Raw genomic sequence first — 13,382 nt, forward strand, 5'->3', positions numbered from 1 at the left:
ACGTGATCCAATTCATACATTTACCGACGCTCATACCGGCTGTGACAATTAGCATTCAAACTGCGCAAAGGGTTAAACAACATACCGGCACAAATGGTTGCACAATAAAGCGGAATCATCGCGGAAGGCACGCGCGATCCGGACTTTACGCGTGTTCTCGCATGAGGCATGCGTGCAAGCTCTTCGATATATAAATACTCGTGTGTCAGTGGGAAAATCTCAGTCGACCGATACTTGGTGCCTGTATACTTGCTCTTCTTTCCCGTTCACCGAGCTACCTTTATATTCAAAAACCAGAAGTTCGCCACGTGGTTTCCTTGTTTCTAAAAAAAAGAAGTTTCGGAAATAGAAAAAAAAAAGAAAAAGGCACTTTACCTTAAAGGGAATCCGTCAAGTTTATCGTGCCATGGCACATATCCTTTTTCTTTAAAAAAAAAAACGACAGAAAGATTCATAAAGCGAAGAAAATCCAAGAAGATATGGATTGATAAAGCAAAAAAAAAATCTCAAGAAGAGGATTTTTCATCTTTTCGACAGCGTGGCGATTTTATTCTTAAAAAGATCCACGTCGAAAAGAAAGCACAGCAGGAAGAATTTTTTACCCTTTCTGTGTTATTAATATCTCAGTTTCACTGAGCTAGTGATCCTGTGTAATTTAATTCTTGATCGAAAGATTCAATGGAATCGAGACTTGGCAAGTTCAGTGATCAGTAACGAGTACATTTGTTGCGGCCAGAAATCACTGATCGGTCCAGTGATCGAGTGCGGTTGAGCTTCCGAGTCGGAAATCCATTTGAGCTTGGGCTTCGAGTCCGCGTGATTTCGCTTTTGGGGAAGACCGGCTAGAACCGTGCGCGACGATGAAAGGCAGACCGAGGGAGTCGCTTTTAAGGCTCTTAATTCTAATCCTAACGGCAGTGGATCAGACAATGGTTACGGCTCATCACGACGGTCATCATCATCGGGCCTCGGGGAGGATTCATCTGCCGCGCGCGATGGAGGCCACTAAGAAGTTCCTCTGCAGAGAACCCCAATCGAGGGCCTACAATCTGAGAGACCTGGTGCACAACATGCAGCCGAGTGAGAGCGTGAATCGGCCGGTGTACATCGTGGTGAAGAAATGCGACAGTCACACGGGCTGTTGCGTCAGTCCCGATCTCAGCTGCGCGCCGGTGCGGTCGTCGATCTATCACGAGGATATGGAGGTCGAGGTCTGGAGTCTGCTGACAAACAGCACGAAGAAAGTGTGGATTAGGATCGAGCAGCACGGCAGATGCAGCTGCGAGATCAGTAGCGCTGGTGAGAGACTTATAGAGGACACTCAGCCACCTAATATACAGATCCTTTGATCCTCGAGGTTCTCGAGCATCGAAACAGAAGACTGCAAGTGGATCGGTCAGCAACCGACTGGATTTGCATCTCGATAGACAACGCTCTGCTGGAAGAAGAATAATCCGGAGTGTCAATTAAAGTCGGTTAATCAAGACTGGAACTAATTTTTTAACATTTTTATTTGTACTTTAATTTTTTTAAGATCCGTTAAAGTTGTGCGTCGGGACTAGCGCTGACTTGCCCACCAAGAATTTTTAATACTATGTGGTGCAACATTAGAAGAAAAATTGATATAAAGTGCTAATGTTAGTTGATTGTAGTTGAGACTCGGCCAGATTGGATTAGGACGAAGCCTCTTTAGAACTTCAGTTTCGCCCTATCTACCCTGTTTACGGCTATGTGACTACGACAGCGAAAGACAAGAAGCGATAAAGTGAAATTAGTTAGCAGACATCATACAGACTTTAATATTTGATTATACTATGCAAATTATTTTAATTAATAAACCTAATTAATAAATTAAAAACTGGTGAAAAGCTGACGAAGAAAGACTAACTTCGTTAAGTGATTGTGATCGTGATTGTGGAGAATTATTGTCATGAAGAATACAAAAATCATTATTTGAATGACTGATAAAAAGTGGAAGCAAACCTTCCAGTGGGTAAATTAATGGATTCAAAGATTTAAGGATCCAATTCCGCGTTTAGTTATTATTATATTTTCACTTGCCTCACAAAATGTGATCGTGAATATTTTTAGACACTTAGGCATACTTTTAACTGACATTGTGATAAGATCATATCAATTTGTAGCGATAATAGCAAAGTTTCGAAGTGTGATATATGTAAAACATCAACTATTCCTTACTTACGTTCGGATTTCACGTTTAATTTCCAACGTGATCTTTATACGAAACTAATAACATCACGTAACTAACAGCCACGTTAAATATAACTTCACTATATATTTTGCTAAGTGCGATACTGTTTATGCGTTGAACGCAGAAGTTTACATTAGTTAAACAAAGTCCAGACGCAGCGGAAATAACTGCGTTTGTATGTAGATACAAAGCTCTATATAATAAGCACATGCCGCAAAGTTATAGGCGAGTACTTTAGAATTCGAAAAAAAAAACTGTTTTGCATCGCAAACGATTTTTTTACAGGTCAACTTCTATAGGTGTAAATAGGCAATAAATTTGTATGATCTTTATTTTATCAATTTATGTATTAAATGAGCGAGATGAAGTGAAAATCACGACTATTATGGCCAATAAGAAGAAGCGTTTTTACAATTTAGTCCACAACACAGTATTTTGATACCAGTTTTAAATTTAGCGCAATTTAAAAAAATCTAACCGTTTATTTATACTATTATTTATTTATTTATTGAACGGACGATTTGTCAAGGTAGAATAAATAATAAGAGAAAATCGCGATCGGTGTAAGTTGACGCATCGAAAGGGTTCGACAGTATTCTTGTAGTACTTAATTAGCAACTAATGACTCGGATTATTTAATTTTTGTATTAATTAATTTATATGTCGACTAATTTATGAAAAGCAAAGCGACGAAAATGTTTATATAAAAATAAATTGCAGCTTTGACTATTTTTATACTAACCCGTAAGATTTATTTCTGTGCTTGTTACCTATTCTTAATCTTTTTAAATGTAAAATTAAGGTTAAATAATTCACTTATTTACTTTCTGTTTTTACTGAATTTTCTCAGATTATTACAATTATCTTCGTAATAAGGAACAACATTGGTTCAGCAATTTTTCATCTAAAAAAAAAAGTAAGTTTAAAGAAAATATATTAAAATATTTTCTAAAATGTAAAATTCGAAAAATCATTGTAAACTTCATGATTTTTAAAATTTTTTATTATAAAATCATTATATATATCGATACTAATTCTCTATATTTGAAAAAATCGACTAGTCCATTTTTCTTTCCACCGATTGGAGAAATGGATGTACAAAGAAATGTTGCTGTGATTTTTAAAATAAACTCTAAGGACAGTATTCATAATCCGATTTTATATTTGTGGTCATCTCAAACGATCTCGAAATGCTATACGGTTAATTTATTGACTGGATGGAATCGTAAGAACCGTATTAGGACGATATTAAATATAAAATTGAACCACAAATACGGACTCAAGCGAATTTTTCTCCGATAATACCTTCAAACAAATTTTTTACTTCACATTTAATTCCAAATAAAATTTCTTGAAAAGCTAGTGTTAATTTTTACGGCAATATAATCTCGTTATTAACTGTATCATTTATTCGCCTGTCTGTCTACGAAAGACAAAAATAGCGAAACAATACGTATTCTCGATTTAGCGCGCAGACGTGCGAAAAGAATTGGACTGACGCCCAAATGAAAGCCGGCGGCGCCGTTATGTCAACGATGTTCACGGACACCTGTTCCGCAAAGTCAAAGAAAAAAAGTATCACGAATCGAAGTTCCTGAATCGCGTACCAATATCGCGTATAAAATTACACAATAATATATTATTTACTGGAAAATGCATTTAATTTTCCGCATGTCCATTTTAAAAACGGACTTTGGGATCTTCGGTCAAAAGGAACAATCCAACTCAGAAAAGAAATAGAAATCTAACTTTATTTTCTTAAATCTAAAGTTTCTTTGCTTACTTTCTTATAATACTAGAAAAAAAATGACAAAACTTGCAATCTTTTTCGATTCTTAAACCCACATTAAGAAGAAACGAATGTCTCAATCTTCCTTAAAGAAAGATCTGTTGAAAAAATATGAAAAAAAATGATATAACATTTTCTATACATAAGTTGTCTGCACATGTTCAAAAAATAATTAGGAATGTTAAAGCATTTATTATCTAAATGAATGAATCAGTTTACTGGTGTTTTCCCTTTACTTGCGTTTAACATAAATCGACAATAAAAACTACATAAAATATCTGACGAATAAAAGACGTACATAAGACAGAGAAAATGCTGTGCCGATATTACGAGTATCGGGCATAAGGATATTTCGAGCGCATTCGTCGGCCTCGCGTCCCTCGTCCTCGTCCCCCCTCATTGACGGCTCCTCTAGCCGGGTGTCCTCGCATTACGGGTTGTCCTTCAAAAATAGAGATAACATTTATACACAAAGCATTAGTGAAGAAAGACACAAATTAGACACGTGATATAAATTCATCACTAAAGAGAACGGCAAAATATGCTAATCGTACATATACATGCATTGAATATTTGAGTAGTGAATTATTTGTCTTCTAATTGTAAGTGAAGCAAATGAAAAAGAAAAGAAAAATTTATTACAATATTCAAATAAAAAATTATTGTAATAAAAGATATGAAACAATTTAAAAACCTAATCGCTCTTCTCGACTCACCTCTACCCGATGAGCTTTCTCCCCATACGATCGGTGTAGGCCTCGCGCCTCTTGCCGCCCTGAAGGGCGACCTAGGCGATCGTCTCACTGTTACTCCTCTGGCATTGTTGGGGTCACCCGCAGCCGCCAAGCTGGCTGCCATTGCCCTCTGGCGAGTGTTACTAGACGGCGATGCCTCCGCTTCGCGGTTCTCCTCTTCAACCTCGTCTTCAACGAGTTCGCTTCCCGCCTCTTCCGTCGCTTCTACTGTGTCCACGGCATCGTCCTCGCCAGATGCCAAAGCCACTGGTTCTTCTCCTCGCTTCTCACCTTCCGAACTCACTCCTTCGAAAAAAGAAAAAGAAGCGATAGAATTGTCATTCATACTTGTTTTCTTAAAGACTAAACTCTTTAATGAATTTGATTAGATTTAATGAGATACCTTCGCTTGGAGTTGCGCTGGATTCTGTAGCCTCAGTTGAACCGCGTTGCTGTTCATCAGTACCGATGATACGAATGCTAGGAATGTTAGGATCCTCGGGATTATCTCCAGAAGTGGCCGTTACGGAAACATGCGTCACAGTGTTTTCTTGGTCTTCAGATTGACTGCTACTAGTCTATTGCAATGAGAATTACAAAAAGAATCGTTGAGTAACAGTATTAATGATTAATGTTTCATAAGAAACTGCAATGAAAAATAGAATGTTCTTTACCGAAGGAGGTAGATCTGCAGCTGGAGAAACTTGAAGAGGTGTCGTGGGAACGCTTCGACCGGTTCCACTGTCTTCCAGTTGGCTCAAGTCTATTCTGTTTTCGTCCAGACTCTCTTGGACAACCTGAACTACAACGGAATTGGTTGAATCAAAGATTCTAGTAGTAGAGCCTGTCGTTGGCGTTGTCAGAGACGGTGTCGAGGAAGCTGTTGTAGGTGCCGAGGGGTCTCCAAAAGTAAATCGACCTTGTGGGACCTGCGGAGAACTCACAGCTTCGCCGAAACCGTCGCGACGGGGAACGAAAAGAGTAGGAGTGCTTGGTACAATGCAGTCGTCGCCGCCATCTTCGTAACCTTGTTGTGGCTTTAAGAAAAAAATATCGATAATTTGTAAAACAATGTAAAGTAAATTTTGTAAAATTTAATAAATATATAAAAATAAGGAAAATATTTTGAATACCAACCAGAAGAAGATGTTGCTGTTGTTGCTGCCTGGGCATAGGTGCGATTCCTCTGGGCCTTGCTGTGAAGGACGTAGCAGGTTCTCCAGTCGGTCCAGCGCTACTGATAGCTTCAGATTGTTGCTGGTTTGTAGGAATAATGGCTTGACCTTGTCTAGAGATCTCAACACTAGTGGAATCCTCCTCCATAATAATCTCTACCTCATTATTGTCTCGTTCAACCTCAACTTCTACTTCATAGGGCATTTCTTCTTCTTCCTCTATCTCTTCATACGTATCGTTGTCAAATTCCTCTTCTTCCTGTGCTTGATGGTTGCCTCCACCTTCACCCTCATCACAGTCCACCACTACTACGCAACCTTCTTCTACTTCTTCATCTTGATCCCTCTGACTTGACGTGGGCACCTGAAACGTTATCAATATGAGAAAAAGTCAAAATATTATTTTTGAAACTAAATTGTGGATAAATACTCAATTGTAAATTGTAAATTGTTTATTCTTCTTTCTATCTCCCTATCGTACTATCCTCACCTGATACTCCACTTCCGAAGCGCTGGCGCTCGCAGTAGCGCTAATGTCCTGTCGGCTTCTCTTAGTTTTTGGACTCTGCACCTGCTCTTGACGTCCATGGTCCAATCCTTCCACTATCCCGGAGCCGGAGGCGGTTGAATCTAGGCCTCGTGCTCTCTTGAGTCCCGTGGAAGCTTGAGAAGTACTGACTGACTGCGTGGAGCTGCTTGCCACTGTCTGTTGCTGATCGCTGACAGTGATCTGCTGTTGCTGCTGCTGTTGCTCCACTCTAGGACTCACAAGCGCTACTGTTTGTTGCTGCTGTTGCTGCTGCTGCTGACATTGTTGCTGTTGCGGCTGCAAGTTAAGTGTCTCCGCACTTTCTGGGTCTTCTCTCTGTGTCGATTCCGCCGATTCGCTCAATTGGGGTTGTACCACCAGTTGACGAAGACTGCTAGTTTGTGCACTCTGCGAAGAAGTACTAGTACTTGCCGGCTGGAAGTCAGTTAGGCTGCTAGTCGGCGAGCTCGTCTCCGTAGTATGCACTACCTGTTGTTGCTGCATCTGATGTGGCGCAACCATGACCGGCGCACCAGCTGTAGTCGGTAAGACGGCAGCTGTTCGCGACTGCACCACCACGCTCATTGGTCTAATGCTGGCCAGTGGAGTTTCTGCTCTAGCTGACATTGGCTTAATATTCGCTGTCGGTGGTTCCGTGGTCGCGCTTACCCCACTCACTCCTGACAGCTGTCTCTGGAGTTGAGCAACTCGCTGCAAAAGCGATTCCTTCTCCGCCTGTATCTCCGTCTTCTCGTGCTCCAACCTAGAGATACGACCTTCCATCTGTGATTTTAATGCCACCAATCGTGCGTCGTGCTCCGTATCAGAATCTCCTTGAACTCCGGTACTGCCTCCTACAGAGTCCATTCTATATTTTAGATCCATTAACTCTTTTTCGCAGATTTTCTTTGCTTCAGTTAACTGCATGATTTTCGTTCTGGCGCCCTTAAGGACCTGTTTTGCCCTATCTTCCTTCTCTATACTGGTGCGATTCATGACCTCGATTTCCATTCTTAGATTATCGGCCTCGCTTTGAGCCGCTGCCATTTGACGAGTTACTTCATCTATCTTCGTCGTGAGCTCAATGTTCACTTGACGAAGTTCCTGGCGACCTTCCTCCCGTAGTTGGTCCTCACGCTCTTCCGTTATCACGCTGGGAGCATCCTCGTTTCTGGTTTCTTCATTACGGTTCTTCTCTTCCTCGACGGTTCGAGCGAGTTCCTCAAATTGCGTTTTATACTTCTTGGCTATTTTGCGGATCTGAATTTCCTTGTTTCTGATGTCATTAAGAACGACGTCTTTATCGCCTAATTCCTTTCTGAGAGAAACCAAGTCCTTTGCCTTCGAAGAGGAATCGGCTAGTGCCTCGTTGAGCTCCTGACCTAATTTGCGGACTTCGTCCGATGCTCGCGACATTTGTTCATTTTGGATTTGCATCTGTCTTTGTAACTGCGTCAGTTGCTCCTCGAGTTTCGCCTTCTCTGTTTTCACTTGATTAAATTCTTCAGTTCTCTTTGCATGAGTTTCCCTCTCTGACGTTAACAGTTTGCTCAGGTTCTCTCTTTCTGTTTGAAGTCGTCGCCAGTCCTCAGGGCTGGTCTTATTCGATCTTTCCAATAATGTATTCGCTCTTTGTCTCCATCTAGTTGCTTCGCCTTTCAAGCTGGTGTTTTCTTCTGTCAAAGCTTCTGTTTTGGCTGTCAAATCTCTGGATATATCTCGAAGAGGTACAACTTCCTCCGATAAAGCGTTTACTTTGGCCGTGAGTTCGTTAACTTTCGCACTAAGATTATCTCTTTCTTCCCTAAGGATTCGGTTAGAATCCGTGATGGCGTTTAAGGTCTCCACTTTGCGCAATAATTCCGCATGCTTGGATGTGGCCATCACATCAATTTCAGACTTTTCTCGTTCAGAATTCAGCACAGCTTCGGTTTCCTTCAATCGCTTCTCCACCACCTCGGTCTGTGATTTCAACCTAAGATTTTCGGCTCTAAGAACATCGGATTTGGCTAAGGCCAGATCTTTCTCTCTTCTCAAATACTTCATAACTCTTAACAATTGTTCAACGGAATTCGAGTCTTCCTCCAACGAACTGAAACTCTTGTTCAGAGCTTCCATACTAGTATCAGGACTGTCCCTTCCGCTTATCTTGGTCTGCTGACTCTGCATAATGGATACTCGGTCGCCCAACTCCTGAATCTGATTATGCAAAAGTGCATTCTGCGTATCGAGGTCTTTAATTCTCTTCTGGGTTTCTTCGACCTCGTTCACGAGCCTCTGCTCTCTTTGCTTTGAGGCCGATTTCTCAAGTTCCAGAGCTTCCACTGCCGAGTTCCGCTCTTGAGTCAGAATATCAAGTCGTTGTTGAACTTGCTGAGCTTCCTCTTTTAATTTTGCCAAAATCTGTAAAAACAAATATGTAATGAAATAGATAATAATTCTTATATAAACGTATTTCTTTATTGCTTGACTTACCTGCAAATCAGACGAATGCTGCATCATTTCTCTAGTATATTTTTCCTCCGCTTCTTTAGCCGCGATAGAGACAGTTTTCAGATCGCTCTTTAGCAATTCTAACTCACCCTTCAACTCGTCCAGCTCTTCGACCTTTCTTTCAGCCTCAGCTAGTCTATCTCTTAATTCTGAGTCGGTTTCTTGCCTGCCATTTGACATCTTCACCAGATCATCAGCCAGCTCCTTTACTCTTTTCTGCAACGAAATGATCTCTACACGTGACTCTTTCAGAGCATTCTCCAATTCTTCTTTGCATTTGTTATATTCGGCTGTCAATTCTCTCAATTGCGTTTCAGCGCTCTCAGCAATATCACAATATTGTTGACTTTGCTGTCTAGCTGCCTTCAATTGTTCGGAGAGCGACTTTGCTTCAACCTGAGAGGCATTCAACTGCGTCTCCAACTCCTTCACTCTCTTTACAAGACCTTCATCTCCTGTCAAGGGCTTAGAAATGGAATGAGCGGCTACTTGTCTCAATTTATTGCTTAACTGATCAATTTTCTGGCTACTTTGAGCCTCAGTTTCTCTTGCTTGATCCAGCTCCGCCTTTAATCTCTCACTCATTTCACGTTCTTCTTTTAATCTCTCTTGAGCGATCGTCAACTGTCTCTCTAAATGAGCTGCCAATTCCCTGAAGCGATCCTGTTCTTCCTGAAGACGACGTCGAAGAGCAGCGCATTCTCTGTTGGCGTCGTCGAGTCTGTGTTCGGCTCTAAGCTGTCCTTCAGCCGTGACTCGCTCCAAACTGGCCTTAATTGACTCCATATCAGCCTTAAGCAGTGCTTGAGTCTGTCTTTCTCTTTGGTAGACTTCCCGTTCCTTCAGAAGACGTCCCTCAGAATCCCGCAGAAGTTGACGTTCCTGGCGAATGTTTTCCAATTGAACTTCCGCCCGGGATAAACGAGTTTGAGCGGAGAGCGTCTCATCTTTTAGCATCATAATACTCTGCTCATGTTTGCTGATGGTGACGTTATAATTGGTGCATTTCTCCTCAAGCGCTTTGATCTGGGACTTATAAGAAGCGACATTGCCCTGCAAAAGTGTAAATCTCTCGTTCGCCGAGTCCAGTTGTGCTCTCAGTCTGCAACACCTCGCCGAATTTGCTTCTGCCTCTTTTCTAAGTCTTTCAACTTCCTCACCTAACATCTTTTCATGGGCGGTTCGTTCTTTTCGATATATCTCATACTCATCCGAAACATGTTTCAATTTATCCTCAGCCTCTTTCAATTTTCTTAACAATTTCTCTTTTTCTTCAACACTTTTCGTTGTCTTCGATTCCTCCTCTGATTTGACGTTGTCCTCTTCGATATCTTTTTCCACTTCCACCTTCTTTTTTTCACTAGAATTCTTCATCTGTTGATACATGTTTTTGTACATATCTCTCTGCTTCAAGAGACCGTCCAACATCTTCGACTGCCTATCTTGCGCAGCCTGCATCTCTGTTAACTGTTCCATATAACGGTCCAACTTCTCTTTCATCTCGCCCGAATTTATTTCGTCGGTGGCCCGCTCGATTTCTTCTTGTCTGGACGACAACGCGCGGACAACTGCTAAAAGTTTCTGATTGTTCTCCTGCAGTTCCTCAATATCCTTAAACGTCACCAATTTCTTGCTAATGATCTGCGACGACAAGATGTCATCTGTGTCTGCGGAGGAAGATAGATCTCTAGTTTCCATGCGAGTGCCAGTGCGGCTTTCTTGAACTTCTTTAAGCAAATAACATACCTGTAACAATAAAAAAAAAATTATAATCATATATCATAACGGATCACCTAAATTTATCATTCTTAAACTCTAGTTTGTTATAATGTGTAAGAAATATAACTCACTTGTCTAGCCAAGTCAGCCAATTCAGTTTTCAGCCTTTGGTTTTCTGTAGTGTGATGCTTGGCAAGACGGTTAGCTTCGTCAGCAGTTTCATGAAGACGCTGATTCTCCGCGAGTAGTTCGTCCAGCCTGTTTGTCAGCGTTGCGATATTCGCCATAGCCATTTCATAATCCTGACGTTGTTGTTGCAATAACGGTGCCTTCTGCTCCAACTCACGAAGGATCACATCCATCTGAGATTTCATGCGTTCATTTTCCTCTCGCTCCGAGGTTAATTCATTGGAGACTTCAACCAATTGAGTATAAATCTGTGTGAGACTTAAGCCTCTGCGTAGCACTCGACTGGTTATAGCTGCTGTAGGTGCTAATTGTTCTACAGCTTGGTTCAATTTCTCTGCAAAATTTGTAAATATAATAAATATACATCTATTTATAAAAAAAATAATTCAAAAATTTAACAATACGTGCAGTCTAAGGATCAAATGTATGCTTTCAGCATAATGCAATAAACGGGACAAAGAATTAAGTTGCCACTCACCTTGCTTGATGTTCTTCAGTAATTCATTAGCATGTTCTAACTCTTTTGTCAATTCTTGAATAATCTGCTCCTTGTCATCAACATCCTGCTTGTGCTGGACCAATAATTGATGGTACTTTGTCTCCAAGCTTCCATATTCTTCCGCAGTGCTATCCACTAACTTCTGTAGCTCGCTTGCTGCATTAGAGATTGCCTCGGCCTTTGCATTGGCATCATCCTTCATCGACTCGTATAAGCTGGCTAGATTTTTCTGCGCATTGATTTCTTTTTGGTAGGAATCGTTTATAGCGATTTCATGGGCTCGCTGCTGCTCCACTTTCTGAACCAGTTCATCGCATTGCTTTTGAAGCGAGGAAACTGATTCTCGCAATTGAGAATTGGCTTCATTGGCTATTCGCAACTCTTCTTCGCGCTGAGATAGTTTTGTATCGATTAAGAGAGCCCTAGAGGAGGCTTCGGATCTCGCTGTCTGAAGTTCAGAGGTCCTCTTGGATAGTTCTTCCTCGAGGTTTGCCATCTGCTGCGAGAGGAGCACTCGTTCTTGCTCCAGTCGTTTCTCCCTACGTACATGTGATTCAAATTAAGAACATATATTAGTAAGATTAATTAAATTTGTCATGTTATAAATCATACAAACGTAACAAAAATTTAATAACTCTAAATAACACGTAAATGATGTACGTATATGTATATACGTTTATGCATGCATTTAAGAAAAACGTGTTTTCTCTCTTCTTAACTCACTTGAAGTCCAAGGTCATTTCTCGACTGCGAACTTCCTCTGTGTCAGCTAGAGTTTGGCACTTGGTCGCAATGGCAGTTTGAAGCTGAGAGCTCAAAGAGGACAATTCGGTACGCATTCTTTCGATTTCGGTATCCCGCCTTTCAACTTGCAGTTGTAATCCATTAGCCTCATCCGTAACTGTGTCTCTCTGTCTACGTAATTCACCATTTTCCTTCTCCAACCTGTAATCCACATTAAATCAAATCCACGTGCAAGATATTAAATGTTGATAACACTTCATTAAGAATAAACATTAGTCTCTTGCTATTTTATACAGTACGTATATTATTAGTTATCAAAATATTATAAAAAATTTTTTTGTATATATCGATATTAGAACGTGTAAGAACGTGACATTACCGTTTGACAGATTCCTGTAATCTGTGCACTTCAATTTTCACTTCTTCAAGATTGCTACATACTTCTGTATTGCTCTTTTCCGCTAGCTCCAACTTCCCCCTACACTCGTCAAGATCCAACTTTTGCTCTGCAAGTTCCTTCTGCGCCGTCTCTAAATTTTGCTCTGTAAGTCAACATTCGCGATGTAAAGTTCTCGGCCTTCCATTTATTTATGCAAACGTCTTTATTTTCAGATAAATTTTGGCCATGACGTATGGCTTTCGATGTTTGAGACTAAAGAAGTTTTACATTGAGTCTCGAGTAAATAACGAAAGTATTGTTAGAAGAGACCTAAATTCGAGAAGGGTAAATAAAAAGCGCGCCGGCGTTTCAGAAGTATGTAAATAAAACGTGCGTCCCTCAAATATTCGAAGCTGTTAATAATTCTCAAACGGCGCGTCCAATCTTACCCAAACATTTTCGGCTGGTCTCGAAAACCGCCTTGGCGGTTATGAACTCCTCGAACTTTGCATTAAAATGCGCATTGATCTTCCTCGTTAATTCTCTCGGTATTTGTGCCAGCTCCTCCTCACTCGCGATCTCGCGAAGAACGTTGGGCTCGCTCTCCTCGACCGCTTCCATGTCGATCGGATACGTTCTTCGACGCGTGGATCAGTCGAGCTTTACAACCGACGTTTTCAGATTCCAAGGTTGAGGAGTTGACGTTCTCTGAACAGGCACCACATTTGCGTCTCAGTTAATAAACGTTATTACGTTTCTGCAACGGACACGCGAACGTTTTACCGCTCCTGACCTCCTGACCGCTTCGTCTCGTTTGTCTGCGTTCGTCGTCAGCGTCACGTAGCGCAAATCAGTGCAGAGTGTGCACTTGTGCAGACCCTTCTGCCCCTACCGCCTGGAGCAAGAATCAAAGCTAGTCA

General features: G+C 41.2%; 2 protein-coding genes across 5 annotated transcripts in view; one reads left to right on the forward strand and one right to left on the reverse strand.

Annotated features, from left to right (window-relative positions):
• Positions 1-13,297, reverse strand: part of Mgtor (nuclear basket protein megator) — a 29,692-nt gene extending 16,395 nt beyond the window's left edge. Inside the window, exons 1-13 of one of the 4 annotated variants that reach the window (XM_071794166.1) lie at positions 12,912-13,297; positions 12,463-12,625; positions 12,063-12,284; positions 11,319-11,878; positions 10,783-11,174; positions 8,915-10,678; positions 6,401-8,842; positions 5,873-6,274; positions 5,410-5,772; positions 5,139-5,313; positions 4,718-5,041; positions 4,300-4,443; positions 1,298-1,438 (exon numbers count right to left, since the gene is read on the reverse strand). In XM_071794166.1, coding sequence (XP_071650267.1) covers positions 4,328-4,443; positions 4,718-5,041; positions 5,139-5,313; positions 5,410-5,772; positions 5,873-6,274; positions 6,401-8,842; positions 8,915-10,678; positions 10,783-11,174; positions 11,319-11,878; positions 12,063-12,284; positions 12,463-12,625; positions 12,912-13,083 — 7,095 coding nt within the window. In that variant the 5' untranslated portion in view covers positions 13,084-13,297 and the 3' untranslated portion in view covers positions 1,298-1,438; positions 4,300-4,327. Of the gene's footprint in view, positions 1-1,297; positions 1,439-3,945; positions 4,444-4,717; positions 5,042-5,138; positions 5,314-5,409; positions 5,773-5,872; positions 6,275-6,400; positions 8,843-8,914; positions 10,679-10,782; positions 11,175-11,318; positions 11,879-12,062; positions 12,285-12,462; positions 12,626-12,911 lie in introns of those variants that run through there. The other 3 variants (XM_071794165.1, XM_071794164.1, XM_071794163.1) reach the window with 3 other exon arrangements.
• Positions 40-2,953, forward strand: LOC139822453 (uncharacterized). Its single transcript, XM_071794173.1, has one exon. The coding sequence runs from the start codon at positions 861-863 to the stop codon at positions 1,347-1,349; it is 489 nt and encodes a 162-aa protein (XP_071650274.1). The 5' UTR covers positions 40-860; the 3' UTR covers positions 1,350-2,953.
• Positions 13,298-13,382: the final 85 nt, after the last annotated feature.

Source organism: Temnothorax longispinosus, chromosome 11 (assembly GCF_030848805.1).
Source record: "Temnothorax longispinosus isolate EJ_2023e chromosome 11, Tlon_JGU_v1, whole genome shotgun sequence".
Classification (NCBI taxonomy): domain Eukaryota; kingdom Metazoa; phylum Arthropoda; class Insecta; order Hymenoptera; family Formicidae; genus Temnothorax; species Temnothorax longispinosus.

Bases quoted from the DNA above. Each gene is read 5' to 3' on its own strand.
- LOC139822453 (XM_071794173.1), top strand. From the start codon at position 861: ATGAAAGGCAGACCGAGGGAGTCGCTTTTAAGGCTCTTAATTCTAATC.